This window comes from Podarcis melisellensis (assembly GCF_964234715.1).
Source record: "Podarcis melisellensis genome assembly, chromosome: 10".
Taxonomy (NCBI): domain Eukaryota; kingdom Metazoa; phylum Chordata; class Lepidosauria; order Squamata; family Lacertidae; genus Podarcis; species Podarcis melisellensis.
In genome coordinates, this window is record NC_138542.1 from 40,308,287 (window position 1) to 40,331,175 (window position 22,889).

Sequence of the window (22,889 nt, forward strand, 5' to 3'; positions counted from 1 at the left end):
ATTTTTTGCTAGATACTCTACCTCTGAGGTTGAACATTCTGCTCGCAAATGATTACACTCATCTTTCAGTTTCTCAGATTCTTTCTCACGCTCCAAAGTCATCTTGTCCATCAGCATTTGAACTTGAACTAATTCCTTCTTTAAAACAGCAACATCTTCCACCCCGGGCCTCTGAAGCTTTAGAAAAATGAAAGAATGGCAAATACATCTTATGGAAATCAGAGTGGCGGCATATTTTCAATATGGTTTGCCAGAAATTTTCTGACTTGACACCTGCGATCGGGGATATTAACAGCACACAAAAAATATTCTATACTGCTCTGGCCAGATTTAGATCTGCTAAAAACCAACATGGTCACTGCATCATGTGCAATATTTCTGTATTTGAACAGTTCTAGAACAGCAAATCCAGCTTTCATTTCTAAGGTCCAGACAGTTTTAACTTCATGGGATGTCTTGACACTCAACTCCTGTTGCTACAGTGCAGTGTAACTACATCTACTGGAACTGCTCAGAGAAATTCAAAGTCATATGAAGGTTAAAACTTGCAACAGCTGTGGGTAATAACTTGTATCTAGTTACTTTTTGTACTCAGGAATAGTTTCCTGGGTAGAAAATGCACTGTGCAGTTGATTAATTGTGCATACGTACTTAATTTGAATGTGGCAACAGAATGTAAAAAAAAAAAGCCATGATAAATTTAGTAAACGGGAAAAAATAAGTACAAAATTCTTACTTCCCAACAACAATTTCTCTTTCCCTTTTTCATTAGTTTTTTTTAGTTTAGGGCAAGACAACAGATTCTTACATCAGGGCCTTGTTTTGTAACATTAAAAAATCACTGTCAAAGATGAACAATAACAGCTTGTTTAAAAAATGCAGTGAAAATGATCAATAGCTGGAACTGTCCCCTTCCAATTTGGACAAAGCACAAGTAAAACATGATCACATGATAATAAGTTACCAGCTCTGTTTTCAAATCTTCGCATACACCTCTCTCTTTTTGTAGCTCTTGTGTCAAACTGGCCACTTTCTGTTCTGCAGCTTGTCGAAGGCTTGTTTCTTCATCATATTTGGCTTTAAGATCTCGTTAAGAGAAAGGTCACACAAAAGGTCATTCATTTAATTTAAACTGAAACAAGTATCGTGTTGCATAACAATTATGGACACTTACCCACAATTTCAGTGGCCAACTGTGCTGCTTTCTGTTCAAATAAATCTTTCATCTGCTTAATATTAAAGTTTTCTACATGACTCTCTTCTAGCTGCTGTTCTAATGATTCTAATTCTAAAAAGAAAGCATGTTTATTGAATATCTCAGAAGTGGAGTAATGTTTTACAGACGCCTATACTGATAAAAATAACATTTTTTCATATTAAATAGAATCTTGTCATGTGAATAAAAAATGATGCTTAACATAGTCAAATCCTAAAAAATAAGCATACAAAGCACAGGCATGTTTCACATTTACTCACAGCAATCTTGAGCACTATTATTTAAATTTATTTTCCCACATTACTCACTTAGATTATAAGGATTTCCTGCTTATTTTAACATAAATACTAAAGTGGAGGACTACAAGTAATTTCCAGAGCAAATAGATGATCAAATTAATCAAATAAACCGTGTGTTAATTGTGGTTTCCCAATTATTTAACCTGGTAGAAATTGTGGTTTATTAAATCATTAACTATAATAAGCTGCAGCAAAAAGAAATTGTTCTAAAAGGGAACAAGCTACAGGAACATGTACACTTTTACAAGAAAATTAATCTCCTTTCCTCTAATTAAAACACAGAACCAGCATGACTTTCTAGAGGTACAGAAATGGCTCCAGACAAAAGCAAAGAACAAAATTTTAGAATATTTGTCAGCTGCACTTCAAACTGATATATTTGCACTACAGCTGGTTGAGTCACTTTCTTGAAGCAGACATTATGGGGGGGAATGCTTCAAGAGATATGTGAATCATGCAATAACATTTTCTTGACAATTACATTTCTTTAACCACCACAAAACTGTGTTTAAAAAAGTATGCTACCTGTAGATGCAGCAGTTTCCAGTCCATCAGGTTTAGACTCCTTAAAAAGAAAAAAAGAAAATTTTCAGAGGTATTTAAAAATATTGCCATTTAGTTCCACACACTTAAGTTGCAAAAGTTAAGAACTGATTAAATTCAGCACATTTTATTGATCAAATTCAACAGTTACCTCTAGAGAAAAGAATGCCAAGTTGTTGTGACTAAGAATAATCCTGCACTTGAGTAAGTTACCAAGACAAATTATTTAGTACATACAAGTACTTCTATGAGTCCACACACTACACTGAGGGAACAATAAATAATGCTATGCTTTTATGTTATCTCCATTCACTTTGACAGGGCTCCACTGAAATGAATAAAGATTGTAAAGTAGTTGCATTTGTTGGGTTACTATGCATTCATTCTGCTAGGATCAAAGGGCAGAGCTGCAGGATGAAGCCCCCACGGTCTTATCCCACCTGGAACTCAAACTGCCAGAGAGAGGCAAAGCGACCAGAGAAATGAAGACAGATGCAGATAGAATCAGTAGGTGATATCAAATACTCATACTCAAGAGTAGGCTGATTGAAATCAATAAACGTAAGTAGCTAAGTCCACTGATTTCTATGGTCCTAATGCCAAGTATGACATAGCTGGATATCACCCAGTAAAAATAGAGGGGGCGGGTTTGTCTTTAATAGGATTTTGATCAGTACATGTATATCTGGTTTTCACAGGTTTTAAGACTGTGTTTAAAAAAAAAGAGCACACTTCAAGCAATTCTTCCTTAACTGGCACTGCAGAGGGGTAGAAGGAGAAGATCAGCAGAGGAAAGACAATAGAGAAGAAAAGGGTGGTAGGAGGAAAAGGAAGCTATGGGGAGGAAAGAGAACAAGATGGGAGGGAAAGGGACAGAAGACTTAAGAGAGGGGGCGGAATAGGTCCAGAATATGAATATGAAAGCTTTGTAGATGGTCATACTGTTGACACTACTACTGTATAGTTCAGGGGTGGGGAATCAGTGAACCTACAGGTGCTACTGGACTTTTAACTGCCCATCAGGGGCATTTAAGTTCAACAGTGTCTGGAGTGTCACAAGTTCCCCACTATTGGTACAGGTTAAATAAATCTATTAAATAAATCTATTAAATAAATCTATTAAATGATACACACACACACATGCAATATTCTTAAACTACTTCAGTAAATGAGTTATGGAACTAACTGAATCAGGCCACGTGCCTTACAAAAAAGGTTTTAATCTTCCATTTCAAGGATGATAACAAACTGCTTGTGGTAAACCTGCTTCAAGTATTTTTAAAGCAATTACTTGCTGCCTCTGCCCTTGAACTTTCTCTAATTCTTTCTTCAGCTCTTCAGAGTACCATCGCTCCTCCTGAGCAAAGGGAAGTTAAAAGCATTTTATGAGCTTATAGGTTTAGCAATCTTCTAATGCACTTTTTAATTTTAAACAAAGAACTGCATTCACAAGTAATGCACACTTCCAACCTTAAGTGAAGCTTGCAAGTCTTGAACTTCTTGCCGTAGTAGTGTTACATCATCTCTGAAAACATCCCATGTTAAAGAGGAGACAAATAATGTTTGAACTTGTGTTAAAACAAATTTTTGCAGTTAAATTAAATAACATTTATTTCTCTGAGAAATATTCAAACAAACTACTTTCAGTTAGTCTTCTGAATTCCAGATACAAGTTAAGCATATATCTATTAGCTCCCCCTCATATTAACCATCATATTTAGAAATGCTACACTTATTAACATAAGCACCTTAAGTCCAAACTTAAACATTGGCTTTAGCTGGACTTACTTCCTAGTTAAATAAACTTAGTACTGCAATCCAGTTTTGAAATGCATATGCAGTCATTTCTCTACATGAAGCATTAGGAAAACATCTTTTAAGAAAAAAAAATGTATTTTAAGAAAAACATATTTTAAGGGGGAAAAAGGGGAACCAGAACAGTCAATAATTACTACAACAATGATATAATATTATAGAGAGAGAAAAGCATTTTTGCGACTCCAGCAACTTGTTTTATTTATGTGTTACTTTCCAGAAAAGTCTTGAAGCAACCAACAATAAGCATAATAAAAATAAATCAATATTAAAAATTGTACACTAAAAGTTCATTCACAGAAAAATCATAAGTAGTGATGAACAATTCAAAGGCCTAGCAAGTTTTTACAAACGGTACACAAGAAAATCCCATTGTACCTTGTCTGCTACAATGAATAGCATGTAAGCTGTTGAAGATTCTAACACTGGTAGCCTTCATCCTTTCATTTAACTGAACCATTTATCTGCTGCAGATTAACATGCTTCAATATATTATTCAATGTTCAGATTACTACATGCTTAACATGCCGTTATGATAAGTTATTACTGCTTAGTGTTGCTTAGTACCTGTTTGGAGACATGTTAGTTTCTCTTCCTTGGCTTGTATCAATACCAGATTCATGAACTGCTTCATAGTGCTTAAAAAGTTCTTCAGCTGATCCATGAGACTTCATACAAAGAGGACAAATAAATCCCTGTAACATAAGGGGGAGAATTAATAGTATTCCCTTGCTTTTTATACTACTTTTAATTCATGATTCTATCTAAATATAGAATATTCTGTAACGAAACAAGAAAACTGCATTTCAACAATACAGTTTTCAAACCACTCATAAATATGAGTCAAATGAAAACTATAAATTGAGATGGATGTGCCTGCAATAGTTGCAGTAGTAAACAATAATTGTAATTTTGAATATGATAAGCAAATAATTGCTAATTCAATGCCAGACATGCAATACTTATCCACTTTGACTTTTGGAACACTTTTAACTTACATTTTAAACCTATATCACTTCTGTCATTGGGTTTGTCTACACTTCGTCTTAACATATGTATGATACTGATCCATAGGATCTTTCTGCAGAATTCAGATTCCAGACTCCAATTCAGACACTGTGCCAAAAAAAACACAGCTAAGGAAACTTACCTCTAGGCCACATTTGTATATAATGCTGAACTATGTGAGTGAAGTAAAATTAGCCCAAACAAAAACTCAAGCTCACAGACTCTGCCTTCCCCTTCCCTTCCACACTGCCAGGAGGAACACCTCTGGAACATTTAAGTTTCCATTTTATAGACGCTTGGCTTAGCCTTACATATTAAGCAGAGACAGTGATTTAAACTGCTTAGCTAAATAATACAGCTTCATAACTCCTGGATTGAAGCAGAGTCGGATTTAGGGAAGCACAACGGGTTCGGTCACACTGGGAGCGAGGCCTAGGAGTCGCCACATGGGGTGCAGCAACTATTATGCAGAATGGAAGGCGAGATGTGCGGGGTGCCAAATTTTGGAGTTGCACAGGACCCTGCTAAAGTATGAGACCCGAAGATCCACAAATGACTGTTTTAAACCATGACCTCTAATGCATACATGAGGAAGATGAACATGTTTATTTTAAATGACGATTATGGTTCATACATAATGCTATGCCAGCAATCTGCAGAAACTAAATGCTGCAAAAGTTCTTCTCCTGGCAGCACGGATGGAAGAGATGGAAGAGGGACCACTGTCCAAAGTATAAGGCAGCTCCCTATTGGCAACTGCCACACATGACTCTATTTTCAAGCTTCATGCTTTTCCTCCCACATGAATAGAAAACACTTCTAAACAGGAAACACAATGTTTGGAACTTATGAAATAGGCCAATGAGCACAGACTGCTGGCTCAGTCTTTGAAACATGCCAATGAGTGGATTTCCCATTCTCCTTGATGAAATGTTCTCTCTGAATACTGGGGTTTCTAATTCACATGTAGAGCTTTACAATGCTACAGAAGTGAGCAAGAAGCACCTACACTGAATTCTGCAAGCACACCATAACTGCTAGATTGAATAGATCATATAAGCACAACCCAACAAGCTAAGTCTACTGTAAATACACATTTGGTATAAAATGTCATTAGACTAATAATGAGGAATGAGCTCAGCAATTCCTTTTGACCTATTAAATTCTTATTACTACCTGCACCACCGCTAACTGCCAACCTCCTTTATGCTAGAAAGCCTCAGCGCCTAGAACTTGCCGATCGAAAGGTCGGCGGTTCGAATCCCTGCTGCGGGGTGCGCTCCCGCTGCTCGGTCCCAGCGCCTGCCAACCTAGCAGTTCGAAAGCACCTCCCGGTGCAAGTAGATAAATAGGGACCGCTTACCAGCGGGAAGGTAAACAGCGTTTCCGTGTGCAGCTCTGGCTCGCCAGAGCAGCGATGTCACGCTGGCCATGTGACCCGGAAGTGTCTCCGGACAGCGCTGGCCCCTGGCCTCTTAAGTGAGATGGGCGCACAACCCCAGAGTCTGTCAAGACTGGCCCGTACGGGCAGGGGTACCTTTACCTTTACCTTTAAGAATAGGTAGGTAGCATCCTTCCTATGACTTCCACTTTAAAACAAATTGTATATTCACTGTAGAGCTTACCTTACTCTTTATAATTGTATTATATGTAATTTTTAAAATTGTTTTTATATATGCAATGTTTATGTAATATATTGTAAATGTATCATAAATAACTTCAAGATGCCTCCAAGAAAACAATCCACAAAGGAAATAAATAATAGTTGTTGGGTGTGAACTATTATAACATTGTTGAAAACATGTTTTTAAAAGTATTTACCAACCCTATCAGGAAAAAAAATTGCATCATGATCAAAAAGCTGTTAAAGACACTTGTATACATGGCATTCTTCATCACTAAGAGCTGCTTCTAAGAGTACATTTTCCTTATATGCAAGTAGAATCAGGAAGTATGGGTACCTAAAATGCAGATATAGCATTCAAATGTAAGCGTCCTCCATTTTATTTGCAAACCGATCACTCAACGTTCAACCAGGCAACCGTTAGCAACTAAAATGCACAACTAAGGCTGCCGTGTTTTATACATTTAGGGCTGGATCAAACACTCCAGCTCTCTCACGCAAAAGACCAAGATTTAAAATAATAGTAAACACATTTAACATAAAAACAATGCACCGTAATCTACTTAAACTATAGGAAGACTATAAATTTAAACGTTTGTACACATTTTAATGCTGTCAACTAGCAATTTTATTCATGTGCTAAAATTTAAGAGATCACGTCGTAGTTGCTATGGTGATCCCACAAGTGATAGGCAACGATTATGTTGTTATCTAGGGCAGAGTTAACTAAACTTTTATATTAAATATTTTTTGCAAACAATATTTAATATTTAAAAACACTATATTTAGTTAGGATTTACATGGCAACATTTGGTCAAAAAGAGATGGCAACAAAAAGAAATCTCACTTGGGAGGTAATAATGGCACTTCCAACAAGCGGTCAAACTTAGCAGAAGGAGAATGAGCACAAACTAAAACATGTTTTCATAAAGGGCTATCGGCTCATACCACACAGGCTGGCTTTACAGCACAATCCTACGAATGTCCACCCATAACAAATTCCAAATGTGTCCAATAAAGCCTACTCCCTATGAAGTGTGTTTAGGATTGCAACCTTAGACATTGATAGGATGAATCCATCGGCCCCAAACAAAGCAAAAGCATGGTACAGTATTTTTAATGCTTTCTTCCAAACATTTCAGCAAAGGCATGCCTAAAAAAGGGGGGAGCTAAAATGGACTTACATGTAAGATTTAGCACTTTGATCAAGCCACTCACATTTACTGTTGTTGGCATCCGTCTGTCTCGAGAGACAATGGAGTGAAACTCCGGGGGTGAAGTCAAACTGCTGCGTTAGCAGCACCAAAGTGACCTACCCAGAGCGCAAGTCTGGGCAGTGTGTATGGAGGTCCTGGGCTGCCCAGACAACAAGACCCGCCCACCCAGCTTCACTGATGTGGTCCAAAGGAAAGCAGAGCAATACATTTGGCACCAGCTGGATGTACAAGGACTCCTAGGATTTGTGTTGGGTTTACTCCTTAGCCTTTTCTTCTCCTGAAGATATTCTGCAAGGCAGCAAAGGTTTAGGATCAGAGTTCTCCTTCTCCCAGATGGACTACCTTCCCGGGTTAACAAGTCCCCTCTGCTCCTCACTTTCTTCTACAACACCTGAAGACCGCCTTCTTGACCATTGGCCCCACTATTAGTCTTGTCTGTTCAATCCGCCAAAGCCTGTCTTTTCATGCAAGGGAAGTCCTTAACTCAATGAGAGTTTAAAACCCACCAGCTACCCTCACCTGGTTTAGCTGGCCAGTCTAAGCCTTTTCCCAAAGTGTGGCAGCTGTCACATGCTGACAGCTTCTAGGAGCCACAGGTGAGGACCAAAGGTGGACAAACTACACCATTTACTGTGCATCTTTAAAAAAAAAAAATCTGCATACTAGTATGAATGAAGCTACAGGAGAGAAGATAAACTTCCTCCATATCTGTCAATGCTAGTATGTAGAATTACACTGCAACATTCTAATTGTTGATTGTACGTGAAAACAATACCTTTTTAAAACGCACAGTGCAAAAGCTACTTGAGCTCATTCCCAGATTCTCCTGACAGTGCCTGAGTGCAATTGTTTTACTATTGATTGGTGTTTTATTAAAAAGACGAAAAAAATCACCCTTTACCATAAGAGGTAACATTTTCTAAGAGAGGTTTCACTACATACACTACAAAAAAATAATAAAAAAATCCTGACTTTTCTTCAAGTAGTAATGCCTTCCTAGTATGCCTATGAACTCTCAATAGAAAACCCCAAGCAAAACTACAGCTGCCTATGTATGAGCCATGTTGAAGGTGGTGGATTCTTCACCACTCCAGCCTTCTACAGGTTTGAAATGCTCTGGCAAAAATCTCCATCTTGGTCCGTAGCACAGACCAAGCTGCCCAATATAGCTCTATATCCAGAAACCTAGAAGCAGAATTTCTAGTGAACAAGTCTGTCAAGCCACAAACACTTAAATGGGGAAATGATTTTATATCCTGTTCTGTAAGTTCACAATGAAATATGCCGGAGAAAATTCAAGTAATGTATCAAGTTGTTCAAATAACTACATGAGGAACAAAAACATGCAAAGCTATTTTCAATATGTAAATGCCAATCTTTGATACCACAGCCATTCCACAAAAGGCAGCTGCAAATCAGAAAGAAGGAACCACAAGACACTGTCAGGACATACAATATCTGGCACTAGCCTTCTGTTATGGATATAACACCACCACCACTAAAAAAACCAACAACCACCAATACACCCTGTATATTCCTAGAGTAGGAAATATCCAGAAAAGCTGAAAGGGCCCACACCAGAGCAACCAGAAAGGAAAAGCACTTATTTTTCCAAGCATCCCAGAACCAAGCCACTGAAGCCAAATAAACAAGACCCACAGTGGCAGTAGGCAGTTCACGAAGCTCCAATCTTCTTGTTTCTATCCCAACGTGCTCTTGGTAATGTTTGGACAGATCAGTGGCAGTAACACACATTTTCATGCACACTGGACAGATGAAGCCCTGCGAAACAGTTGCTTTTAGGCATGTATATATTTTAAAACATTGGAAGCAAACTGAAAGTCAAAAAAGACAGCACAATGCTCAGATTTTCTGTGGCAGCAAATATATACAAAATATGGGATTCACCAAATGGAGAACCAAACACAACGCAAAACAACATTTTATGCAATATTGCAAGATATTCAATGCAACTAAACACTGAACATTGAAATAAGTAGGAGTAAGCATTCCTAGGCAATTTTTCCAAGGTTTAGAACAAATCTAAGTTCAATCTAAGGCAATGTATTATTGTAATACAGTACCTCTGAAGAGCTCTCATTGTTGACATCCACCGCATTTCCTGGGACTGCAGATGAATCGGAATCAGAACTCTGAGATCCAACTCTGCCCGGAGTCTGAAAACAAAAAGGCAGATGTAATATATTTCCTTACTGTATTGCAAGAAATAAATAGATATTAAATCAGTCATACTTTATAAAATCTTTTGCAACAGATGCACATGTGAATTGTTTAAATTCTCTGTTCTAAAGTAACAGGAAATTACACTAGTGCCTCCAACTATATTCAAATGTACAAACTGAGCAGGAGTGTTAGAGCTATAGCAACGAGCATACAGGTTGGCACTATCACAAAATAAGAACCTTTATCTTATTAGTAGAATGTGTAATAAAAACTATCAATCGTCCAATAATTCTCTAGGTTCCATGGATGTTTAAAGACACATGTATGTTGCCTTGGCTTCATGCATTTCCCATAAGCAACTCAGTGAAGTACTGTAGCACAAGCTTTGTTTTTAAAGCATAGATCTCGCCTTACTTATTTATTTTTTAACACAGGCATTTTGTGCATATGCTAGACACTGAACATGTTCAGTGGCATTTAAAAAAAAAACTTTTGCGGAACAGCTGAACATTTTTAAGGCCTAGTGAATGCATGGATCTTCCACCTGTCCTTCTCTAGACTGAAGCTACCATGGCAGTTAATTTTTTTCAAATATGGTAGCCATTCTACATTTTAACAGACACAGTAGTGCCATATTTTAAAGAAAATCTGATTGACAATAATGTACACAGTACTTATTTGATCTTTTTAAAGAAATCACATATAGAAAACTTTTCACTTGTAAATGAAGGAAAAGTATAGTAATCTTCATCACCACCATCATCATCAACAACAAGAGGGCAACTGGGCCATCTCAGAGTTGGGACAATTAACCTTTTTTGCCCAAGGACCACATTCAAGATTCAGCATGTGCACAACAGTGATCACGGCCAAAGTGGTTGTGCCTATGCAGAGATGCATGGGGCCTCCTACCCACCCTTTGTAACTACCTCCCATTATATATCAGACATGTGCCCTCTTTATTTTATTTCAGTGCCTACTAAAGACATTCCTCTTTCATCAAGCCTTCTATTATTCCAGCTGATAGTTGCACAGAGTTTGAATTGCTTTTATATATTGCTGTTGTTCTAATCATAATGTTTTATATATGCAACTGTTTCACAGGTTTTTATTATATTGTAAATTGTCTTATGGGAAGCAATTTTTAAATGAAATACCTAGTAATAGATGATAATAATAATGTGCACACTCACATATCACATGGATGCATAGTGTGCGCACACAAGCACGCTTCACTCACACATACACATACACTTCTCTCACACACACATACATGCAAGCAACCCTGCATATATAGGCATATATTACTCTATCCTAGCATTCTCGTCCTAGCACTGCAATGAGGCTATTTCTCTATCACAGCACTGAACTAGGAGGAGAGATTTAAAACTCTACAAAGCCCAGCACTGGGATGGAGTTTCAAATTGCATCAGTGCACATGGCTGAGATGAGAGTGCGCTGTTGGGGTGATTTCTCCCCATCTGTTTACCTTCAAAGGTACCTCTTCTTCCTCTGACTCGGCACCATTATGAAGAAGATCTTACTGCTCAGGAAGAGGAAGAAGTACTCATTCCTGTTTCCTGAGCACCTAGCAATGGCACTGTGCCAAAGGGAGAAGAGGTGCATTTGCAGATAAGAGAAGGCACACCCAATTCAGCAAGCAGGTGGAAGACTACTTGGCAGCAGTTTGGCAGGCTTCATCCAGCCCTCCCATGCATTTACTACCTCTAGCTCAGCACATCAGAGGGTACCTTTTTTGTTTTTATTTCACTTGTTATATATAAAGTTGGTCATTACCTGGGAAACCATAAGTAGATAAGGAAACAGCTAGCTGCAAACTATAACAATCTTGTAGAAATTGCACCGAGCAATAAAGTACACACATTAGAAGAACAGGCTCTTAGTGATAAAAGATACTCTTAACACATCTTGAAGATCTCACCAAATCCACAGTAAAAACGTAAGTCTTCCTTCATCAAAAACAACTAAGCTAATTACCAGCAAACTACGCAAAAATCTTCTAAGCATTCAAAGTGAGTATCAAACATCTAGGATGCAGTTTTCACCACATGATTTTAGTGTTTCATGGCACTGGCATTATAAGACTGGAGCATTCTCTTTCAATGGAGAATTCTCTTTCGGTGAGCTAAGTGACTCAACACCATTCTGAACAGCTTACAGGTAAACCCACAGAAGAGGCAAGAATCACCTTTGGTCTTCAATGAGTCAATCCACAACTGAAAAAAACCCCTCTATATTATGGTATTCTTGTTTCTATTATGTTCACTTTCAATATCTAAGTTTTACCTACAGAAGATCCTTCCTTGTCCCTTCTCCTGCTTCCATAACATCAGAACAGAAATCAGCCCTTCTTTTTCTTACTGACTGGCGTGCTGATATATTTCATATCAGTGTCAGTAACCTTTTTTCAGTCCAAAACTACATTCTCTCATGGTCAATCTTCTTTATATGTTGGGTGCATACCATCAGGGCTTGGGGAAACAGATGTTACTCTTATCTTTGGATTGTAGGCTACAGTCCAGCCAAGCAAAAGCCAGAGGTTTCCATACGTACAACTCTCCAGCCAAGCAAGAGGCATTGTTACAGTTCTACAACATTTTCCAGCATGTGTGGAGAAGGATGTGGAGCAAAGTGAGGGAAGGATGTAGCCTGGGGAAAGTCCTGAGGGGCTGCATTTGGCCCCTTGAACCAATGCTCCCCATATACCCCGGTGTATATGAAAGTATTGAAGTGTCCAAGTCAGACCATTAATGAATCTAGCTCAGTACAATCCATAGATATTTTTCCAAGCCCTGCCATCACAGATCCTTTAACTGGTGAAGTCAGGGACCGAAACTGGCATAAGCATAGCATGAGCTATGGCCTCCTCACAATATCACCATGTGATAAAGGAAATAATTAGCAAGACAGATAAGAGCAAGCATTGCCATAGCCAGGATTTTTTTGGGGGGGGCAGGCTTTTGTTTGAGGGGTAGAACCTCAGATTTGTATTGATTTTGATTGATTTAGGGGGGTGGCTGCTATGCCCATGATGGCAAGACAGTTTCGAATATAAGCAATGACCAAGATTAAGGGCAGAGCTACAGAAGACAGCCACAGTGTTCATGGACTAGCAAGATATTCAACATACGGTATGCGTTAACTTGGGTTTACAAGTCAACAGAAGAATAGGAAAGTCAAATAACTGTGCACTACCCAAGATTACTGTGGATATGAGCCTGAAAACTCTCACCACATAAACGTGAAGCAGAAATGCCACTATTCTGTACCTCTAATCCAATCCAAATAAGTTTATTGTACTAGCCATTGGCCACGGCAAATCTAAATAAAAAATACAAGCAAAAGGGGTGTTGCACCACAAATAATGGTCTTCATTTAGATCTCTGCAACTCCCTTACAGTTTACTGCTATATTGCCCAGGGTCTTCTTTCTGATCTTTTTGGCAAAAAGAGCTAATTTATGAGTCACTGAAGTATCTACATTGCTAAGAAGCCATAGGACCTTCTCTGCCAGGTGAGAAATCACCTCTATTATGTATGTTACATCTGACACATGTCAGTATTCAAGCGTATATCAAAGGTGGTGATAAAGAAGGTGATTAGCAAGAGTACAGTCGTACCTTGGTTTTCAAATAGCTTAGTTCTTGAACATTTTGGCTCCCGAACGTCGCAAACCCGGAAGTGACTGTTCCGGCTTGCAAACTATTTTTGGAAGCTGAATGTCTGGCGGGGCTTCTGCGGCTTCTGATTGGCTTCCTGCAGCCAATCAGAAGCCGTGCTTTGGAAGTTGAACAGACCAGCGGAACAGATTCCATTTGACTTCCAAGGTACGACTGTACTAGGAAGGGTGATGGTGTACTTACTCTGAAGTAATGGTCACAGTAGTAGTTCCATGTTATATATGTGTAAGTTCATATCATGAACTCATATGTGAATGTGAGACACTTCCATCTACTCAAATAAGCAAATACAATGGTAGGAGCCTCTGCCTCCCAAAAGTACTTTAAGCACCATTCAGTTTGCCACTGGTTTTAAAACTCCCCCTATCATGGAAGAGAGGAATGTTAGGTCAGTTTTTTTTATCCTAGGGTAAGAAGTCCCCATGCTTTCAGTTGAATATAATTTCAAAGACCAGGGCAGAGAGCATGGAGGATGCCATGGCTTCTGAAGGCATATTTTAGTCAGGAGCTTTTAATAGTTCCCCTAGCCCTGGGAATTACTTGACCACCATGGCAGGCTAATGTCCTATGGACTCTGTGCTACTACTAACTACTGTACTTACAAGCACAGGACTCAGCAGTGTTTGGTTTGCTAGATTTCCCCCCTTTTCATTCCTCTCCTCTCTCACAGTCCATGTCAGTGGCAAATGGCATGTGCTGCCCCAACCAGTTGTCAGCCACTGAATACACACTGCCACTATTATCCCACCTGAGAACACAGCCAACCCCAGAGGGAAGTGTACAAGATCCAAAGACATGCATACAAACATGTGCAACTTCAAACAGAGATTTAATCTGCTGCAATATTTAATAGCAGGAGCCTTGGAAGAGTCAGTGAGTAATGCCTTCCACCCTCAACAGAGACACCTCCCTGTCAGAGGGAGAAACCAGCCGTGATTAACCCCGTCAAGTGTCAGGAGGCCTTCCGCACCAGGCCAGTCTGCTAAGGCAACTGGAACCAGATGGGCAGGAGGAAGGCCGAAGCCCCTTCAGAAGCTGCCTGGGCCCCACATATTGGGGGCGGGGGAGACAAATGAGACTCCATTTCCTTCGCACTCCCCATTGCTCCCCTTCTGTAGTTCAGCCCTCCTCCCCCCCCCCCAGTAGCCCTGAACTTCCTTGCCCCCTATCCCACCCTCGTCTCGCCCCCAACCCTTTGGCTGGGACCTAAAACCTAACAGCGCACCCCACCTCCCCAAATCCCCCCCACGGGAACAGGCGTGGGTCCTGTGCCCCCTCCACGCCTCGCCAAGCGGCAGAATCGCCCGACGCCCCTGTTGCTCCAGGCCCAGCTCAGCCAGTTGCCTGGGCCACTTTCCCTGGCCATGAATGAGCAAGGGAAGAAGAAGGGCCTAATCGCACCAGCAGCTACGGCCTGGAGAAGAGGGAAGTGAGGGAAGCGCCGCCGCCGCAGCAGTGGCGGCTGGCGAGCCGGCCCCAAGGGCCAGGAAGCGGGCAGCAGCCAGGTTGCCTGCTGCTGGGATGGGCTCGTGTCTATAGGCGTGTGCGTGAGGAAGGAAAGACCCCGGTCAGGTGCCGGTTGTCTGTTCCTCGGTCAGACTCCAGGAAGTGCGGCTCCCTCCGTCCCTCCCCATGCTCCGGCTCCTGCTGCTCCAGCCCGGGCAGGCAAGCGCTGCAGCGGCGGAAGAAACGCCCTCTCGCCGCCGCCGCCGCCGCTCTCTTACCCTCTGCAAAATCCTCCTAAACATTGTGGCGGAGGTCACGTCCCCTCCAGGGCGGCGGCGGCGGCGACAAGTCCGAGCTCACCACGGCGAGCTCCCGGGAGTCATCCCCTAATCACGGGGCCACTCCAAGCCTGGCTCGCTCGCTCGGCCCGGCCCAACTCGCTCCCTGACAGAGGAGGAGGCGGAGGCGGCGCTGCCAGGACTGGGGCGGGAGCAGGAGGCGGCGCCGCGGCGGCGGCGGCAGAAGGAGGTGCCACCCTCTGGGACTGGCTGCGAGGCGGGCGGAGGCCTCGGGGCTCTTTCCTCCTCGGTGCGCCCCGCGGAGGAGCCGGGGTTTCAGGCGGGGAAGAGGGGCTGAGTTGCTCTTCGAAGTCTCTTCCGATAGGGGCGAGTAGAATTGGCGGCGCTTTCCCTCAGGCACGGCGGGAACGGCCGCTTCCTCGTCGCCGCCGTCCTCCCCTAAAGCGACGCGCGGCGGAGGGAAGAAGTTTCTCATCCTCACGCCCCACTTCTGTTGACAGGGCTTAGGCGCCCAAGGATCGCCCGTGAGGAGGAGCGGGCCCCACGATCTGCTTCCAGGACCTACCGTAATCCAGCCACGGATAGGAATCAAAACGGAAGGAAAGCGTGCTCCTAGGCATGCGTAGAGTGCTCTGATCCAGGTATGGCTCCAGCCATGTCCACACATAGGAGTTGTGGTGGCATCTCCTGAGGCCTCTATGTAGGAAAATTGAGCATATGTGAGTTTTCTGTCCAGGGCGTTCAGATATCTGAGGTAAGCCTGTAAATATCAGCCCCACACTTTCCTCTGGCCTCCTTAACTCCAGATCCCACGGGCCCACAGTCTTGCTCCACAGTCTCTGCACAGAATAAATTCTTGGATTCCATGTTCTGTGCTCTTGGGAGAACTAACCCCCTCCATTTAGTACCAGACTCGGTGAACAAGGCAAGATGCCACAAGACTCTTTGTTGTTTTAATCACCAAAGCAGTCTTGAAAACTTTACAAAGCAGTGGTTTTATGGGCGCCTGCAATTAGCAAAGAACATAAGAAGAGCCCAGCTGGATCAGACAAAAGGCCTATCTAGTCAAAAGTCCTGTTTCCCATAGTAGCAAAACAGATCCCTTTGGAAGGACCACAAACGGGACAGGAAGGTGTGAAGGAATGAAAGCATTTCAATGATTGTTGATTTTGGGGGTTGTAAAATGATTTCTTTCTGCTTTAGTTAGAGGCTGTTCTTCACTGGATGATCAAAAGATCACAGGAAGTTCTAAAGTTCCAGAGGGCTGGGGCAACCCAGACAGATGAGTGGGGTATAAATATTAGTAATTAGTATTAGCTACCCTTGAGGTTCATCCAGAGGCTGCAGCTAGGCTGCTTGTGGGGGCAGACTACAGTACTATGTAGCTGGCAAAATTAGAAGGGCAGAAACATTTAAAAAGTGGCAAATGGTGATGGAAGGAAGGGCCAGCAGCTGCAAATCTCAGTGCTATTTGTTATCTGGAGTTCTGGACTATAGAGATGACTATCTTCACTGTGGCTGTGAAGATGATGTGGGCCCAGTCAGCCTTCCTCCAAAGGGAACCATTCAAATATTTTGTTGTGACTACAGCTCCCATTGACCAGAGAGAGCAGGGGCAATGAGCAGTGATTGCCAGCACTTATGGGAGTTGTAGTTTGAATTCTCTAGGGCAAGCTGCTTGGAAAACCTGGGGAAATCCTCTTATTATAACAGCAAACCTCTTAACTGTTAAGTCACAGAATTGTAGTGAACAGGAAATGGATTTCCTAATTACTCTTGCAGCACTTTATTTGCTCTTCCTTCCAGAGAAAGTCTATCACTTTTGAGTCCTGTGACAGATGCATGGCTGTTTACTCAAAAGGAAACCCTACTGTGTCCATGACGATGGTTCTTCCCACTAAGACCAAATGATGTGAACTGCACATTCCAATGTACAGCATAGAAAGGCAGCATCTGCCTTTTGATGTGCATCCAATTAATGTATGATTTCTGAACCAATGTGTTGTACACACTTGCATCTCTTTATCTGGATCAAGGCCAGTATAACATAGGATTAAATAAAGTTGGAAAATAAGGGGAAAGGGGGAAATGCATCCTTTCAACCATTTCTTTAGTTTTCTTGAGTTTTATTCAAACAGAGCTACCAAGCTTCATTAAGGGGGAAAGTTGTATTATAAGGAAGAAGCAACTCTTTCCTAAAAGTGTATATTTTGAATTTCCTTCAAACAAAGCCATGAAGAACAAACTTTGGTTCACCACCAAACAAACCATGGAAACAAACCATGGTCCCAGGATTGCACATAGCCACAGGCCAGAGTTTGGTTTATGTCCAGGCCAGTGTGGTGTAGTGGTTAAGAGCGGTGGACTCGTAATCTGGTGAACCGGGTTCGCTTCCCTGCTCCTCCACATGCAGCTGCTGGGTGACCTTGGGCTAGTCACAGTTCTCTGAAATCTCTCAGCCTCACTCACCTCACAGAGTGTTTGTTGTGGAGGAGGAAGGGAAAGGAGATCATTAGCCGCTTTGAGACTCCTTAAGGGGAGTGAAAGGTGGGATATCAAATCCAAATTCTTATTCTTCTTCCTCTTCTTCCCCATGCAGCAGATTTATTTTAAACCATGGTTTAGCATTGCTTATGGACACAGATACTGTAATGTGAAATGTCTGTTTCAAGCCTGCTTGTAGATTGTTTTAAGTTTCATATGAAAACAGAGGAAAAACATAAATGAGGTATTAATTAGTTGTTTTGGTTCTTATTAAGTAGTTGGTATTAAAATTTACAAAAGCAATAATTAGACACCATGCAGTTTAATGAAGGTCAAAATCTTGGAATATTTTAGTAGATGACTCAGAGAAATTATATCCTCCCATTGTTCACATAGAAAAAAATAACGTTTTAGGACCCAGTGCTTCACAATTAACTCACCTCATACTACATTGAATTAAGTATTCTCTTAGAACAGAAGAACTAATTTAAATCTTCTCTAAAACTGAAAAACATTTTTTTTATCATCATTATTATTATTATTACTATGAAGTAAGAACTGTCTGCAAACATCAGACCTGAACCTCATTTCCATGAACATTATGCATGGGCCCACCTTTCCGTGGGTGTCTACTCTCAGTGTGTGAGGTACTGACATAAGAGACTCCTGCAGCTTCAAGGAAAGTGCTATATTTTAGGAATGTTGCAGATATGCCATCTAGAAAGAGCAAAACTGGGAACTGTAGCTCTGTGATGGGTCACCTAACAACTTTCAGCTCCCTTAACAAGCTACAGTTCCATGATACTTTGCAGGAAAACTGTGAGTATAAGTGTATTAAATGTATAGTGTGGGTGTGATGTCAGTTTTCAGAAAGAAAAGAAAAACTGTCAAATCACTGGATCTGACTGGCATCCCCTTGAGAATTCTTAAAGAACTCAAATGTGAAATTGCTGACATTCTAACAAAAATATGTAATTTGTCCCTAAGATTAGCCTTCATATCTGAGGACTGGAAACATCAGCAATCCAAGGGGGAATCCTGAAAATTGCAGGCAAGTTAGCTTTGCGTCTATTCTTGGTGGAAAAAAGATAGAATTTCCAAGCATATAAAAGAGCAAGTCTTGAAGAAGAAAAGCCCACCTAATGGCTGCGCCAGCCCGGACCAACATGACTTCTGCAAGGGTAAATCCTGTCTCATTCACTGTTTAGAGATTTTTGAGTGTCAACAAGCATATAGATAGAGGTGATCCAGTTGACACAGTGTACTTAGATTTTCAAAAAACTTTCAACAAAGTACCTCACCAAAGATTTCTGAATAACTTTAGAAGTAATGGTATAAGAGAAGTCCTCTTGCTGTTCAGTAACTGGTTGAGGAACAGGAAGCAGAGTGTAGGAATAAATGGACAATTCTCCTAATGTGGGATGTAGAAAGTATTTGGAGTTCAGTATTTCGACCTGTGCTTTTTAGCTTGTTTACAAATGATCTAGAGTTAGGAGTGAGCAGTGAGTTTGTTTGCTGAGCATAACCAATCGTTCAAGATGGTTAAGACTAAAAGGGATTGCAAAGGTCCAAAAGGATCTCTCCAACCTGAGTGAATAGGCAGTAAAATGGCAGGTGTAATGCAATGTAAACAAGTATAAAGTCAGCACAAAACATCTTAATTTCATATATATGCTTATGGGGTCTGAACTGGCAGTAACTGACCTGGAGCAAGACCTTGGGGTCATAGTAGATAGCTCAGTGAAGATGTCAACCCAGTATGTGGCAGCTGTGAAATAAAGCAAACTCCATGCCAGGGATCAGTAGGAAAGGAATTGAAAATGAAACTGCAGTAAGATCTATTATACAGATCTATGGTGTGACCACAGTTAGAATAATTTGTACCATTCTGGTCGACCCACCTCAAAAAGGATACAGTGGTACCTCAGGTTACAGATGCTTCAGGTTACAGACTCCACTAACCCATAAATAGTACCTTGGGTTAAGAACTTTGTTTCAGGATGAAAATGGAAATTATGCGGCGGCGGCAGGAGGCCCCATTAGCTAAAGTGGTACCTTAGGTTAAGAACAGTTTCAGGTTAAGAACAGACCTCCAGAACGAATTAAGTTCTTAACCCGAGGTACCACTGTATTGTAGAATTAGGAAAGATTCAGAAAACAGCAACCCAAAGGATCAAGGTGAAGGAGCAACTCTACTGTTAGGAAAGGGTACAACATTTGGAACTTTTTAGTTTAGAGAAAAGGCAGGTAAGAGGAGACATGATAGATGTGTGTACCATTATGTATGGTGTGAAGAAAGTGGACAGAGAAAAGGGTTTCTCCTCCTCGTCGTTCCCAGAACACCAGAAGTCATGGACATTCAATGAAATGGAATATTGGAAGCTTCAGGCAGACAAAAGAAAGTATTTCTTCACACAACATATAGTTAACCTGTGGAATTCACTCCAGCAAGAGGTTGTGATGACCAACTTGGAAGACTTTAAAATTGAATGAGACATATTCATAGAGCATAAGGCTATCAATGGTTATTTGCCCCCATAGCTGAAGCAGTCTGCCTCTGAATAGCAGCTGCTGGGTGTCAGCAAGTGGGGAGAGCTCTGTTGTGTTCAGGGGTTCAGGCTTGTGGGTTTCCATTGGGCATCAGGTTGGCCACTGTGAGAACTAGAAGCCAGACTGGAAGGGTCTTTGGCCTGATCCAGGAGGTCTATTCCGATGTTCTTTTTTTTTCTTTCTAAGTATTAGTAATAGATTCTGCCCCCAACTTTTTGCTCCAGTGTCATATCATAATCCCTTGGACATGCTGTGCTCAAGGTTTGGCAGCAGTGCCTGTGATTGACACACATGGCAGGTTTCTGGCTGCATTGTGAAGACATCCAGTACTGTATATAATTATAGATACATTGCCCTTGTCCACAAACCACTCCATCCTCTGACACCTGCATCAGCCAAGTCCCGATGTGCTTTGAAAAAAATCTACTTTGGAGGTGCATTTGTCTCCCCCACTAAATCATCTATTCCGTGATCTCATCTTTCCCTGTATTTCTGTTATTTAATGTGTGTTAATCCCTGTCACTTCTATCCTTCACCTCTTCCCTATTTTTTCTTTCTATTGGGAGGTTTTCTGAAAACAGTTCCCCCACCTGTCCATCCCCATTTCTCCTTGCAGTGGAACTCAGGTTCTATGCCTCATCCTATCTGCAGTTAGGAGTCTCTCAGTTTTATGACTGTGATTAAGACAAATGAATTCATAGCCTTTACATGTTTGCTTAGCACCACATTGTAATATCGGGGTTCCCAAACTGTTGTCTGCACGGTGTTCCATGGCACATCAATCGTGTTAAATATTCACATTTGTTTTTAATGGTATTTTAATTGCTTCTTTTATTTCTTATAATATTATTTTTGTATTCTATGCAATTCCAATTCTAATACAATTCAATATATAAGAAATCATATATAAGAAATGGGGGTTGGCCTAGGTGATCCCCCAGGGTCCCTTCCAACTGTACAATGCTGTGATTCTATATATACCTAAGATTAGAGCCCTAGACATTTTTAAAAAGTAAAATAAATGAAATAGCAGTTGTTTGACATGCAGTTTCAGATCAGCTTCCACGGGAAGGGGTTTTAAAAATTTTGAATACTGTACAGGCATACCTTGTTTTATTGTGGTTTGCTTTATTGTGCTTTGCAGATATTGCTCCTTATGAGGATGCGAGGTGCAGGCAGTCTGGCTGCTTCCAGGAGAAGGAAGCTCCCACCCTGCCACCCCTTTTCTGGCCATGGGAGTGGAGCTGAGTAAGTTTGGGGCTGAGTTTTCCCCCTCCCACCCCTGCAACCAGTGGAGCTTAGCTTAGTAGACTACAGTGTAGTGTAAGCATAACTTGTATATTTATGTTTTTGGCTGGAAAAGGGGTGGAGGGGAAGGGGGGAAGTGTCAGAAGGGGCTGGGAGGGGGGACTGTCAGCAATCCCGCCTGCCAATGCACTCGCCTTGGAAGAGCGTTCAGAGGCACAGGTTCAATGGCCTTGGGAGAGGTTACGGAGGTAGTTGGAGAGTCTTCCACAGCCTTGGGAGAGAGTGCAGCCTTCAGTATGTCACAGAACTCCTATTGTAGCATTGAGATTATACAGATGGAGAGCACACACTGTTCAAAGAAAATATTAACGCAATATTTTTGAAATGGTAGGCCTGTGCTGTGAAAGAGTAGGTCACCCTGTGCTTTTCTTTTTAAAAGATTCATAAGTGATTATTTCATGTAGTGGTAATAATAATAATAATAATAATAATAATAATAATAATAATAATTTGTCCTCAGTGTATATTCTGCCTTTCAGAATAACACTGGCAACAGATCTGAAATCTGAACTACACAGTGGAAGGATGGAGGGACTATGGGGCACACCTTTTATACAGGGAGAAGTTACTTGCCTTGGTAACACACTGAGTATGGAGAGGAAAGTCAATAGAATAATTGAAGATGAAGCCAAGACTTACATGCCTGATCAACAGGGGATGTTGTTGGTGGATAGGAAGAGGAATCAAGGAGGGGAATGCTTTTGAGGAGAGAGAAGTGGATCAGTTTTGGACAGGTTGAGTTTGAGATGGTTATGGGACATCCAAAAGAGGGGAAAAGTGGGCATATGTATTTTTAAAACTTAAAACCATGCCAAAACTGTTTGAATAAATGTGTTGCTTATCACAGACTATGACAGTCTCACCCAAATATGAGTGGTCAGATTTCTGGGTGCTAGTTTCAGCTGTCCCATGTGCTGCAAAAATATTCAAAACAGGTTTCACAGAGGCAGTAGCAAAACACAGGAAGGAAAGATGCACAGAAATGGTAATGATGGCTGCATAATATTCCCTTGAAGTCCTCATTTGTACAGTCATAAACAAATGAAACCTGACCAGGTGTCTGCTGTCAGTAGCTGATGTTGAAATGATTGGCTGCCTTAAATTGGAGCTGCAGGAGGGTAGATGATCACTCCTCAGCCACAAGAGGGTGCACACAGTCCCAAAGTAGTTTCCTTGGCTAGAGTTGTTGAGCTTTT

At 41.2% G+C, this 22,889-nt stretch overlaps 1 protein-coding gene and 1 long non-coding RNA gene across 5 annotated transcripts in view; one reads left to right on the forward strand and one right to left on the reverse strand.

Moving 5' to 3' along the window:
* Nucleotides 1-15,491, reverse strand: part of EEA1 (early endosome antigen 1) — a 53,846-nt gene extending 38,355 nt beyond the window's left edge. The window contains exons 1-10 of one of the 2 annotated variants that reach the window (XM_081926572.1): nucleotides 15,331-15,491; nucleotides 9,807-9,899; nucleotides 9,382-9,504; nucleotides 4,441-4,568; nucleotides 3,529-3,583; nucleotides 3,350-3,415; nucleotides 2,041-2,080; nucleotides 1,175-1,288; nucleotides 965-1,086; nucleotides 22-177 (exon numbers count right to left, since the gene is read on the reverse strand). In XM_081926572.1, the coding sequence (XP_081782698.1) occupies nucleotides 22-177; nucleotides 965-1,086; nucleotides 1,175-1,288; nucleotides 2,041-2,080; nucleotides 3,350-3,415; nucleotides 3,529-3,583; nucleotides 4,441-4,568; nucleotides 9,382-9,504; nucleotides 9,807-9,899; nucleotides 15,331-15,354 (921 nt within the window). In that variant the 5' untranslated portion in view covers nucleotides 15,355-15,491. The remainder of the gene's footprint in view (nucleotides 1-21; nucleotides 178-964; nucleotides 1,087-1,174; nucleotides 1,289-2,040; nucleotides 2,081-3,349; nucleotides 3,416-3,528; nucleotides 3,584-4,440; nucleotides 4,569-9,381; nucleotides 9,505-9,806; nucleotides 9,900-15,330) is intronic. The other variant, XM_081926573.1, reaches the window with a different exon arrangement.
* Nucleotides 15,492-15,592: 101 nt separating this feature from the next.
* Nucleotides 15,593-22,889, forward strand: part of LOC309378491 — a 60,713-nt gene continuing 53,416 nt past the window's right edge. For all 3 annotated transcript variants that reach the window (XR_014172102.1, XR_014172103.1, XR_014172104.1), the window contains exons 1-2: nucleotides 15,593-15,992; nucleotides 18,823-19,016. This is a non-coding gene — a long non-coding RNA (uncharacterized lncRNA). The remainder of the gene's footprint in view (nucleotides 15,993-18,822; nucleotides 19,017-22,889) is intronic.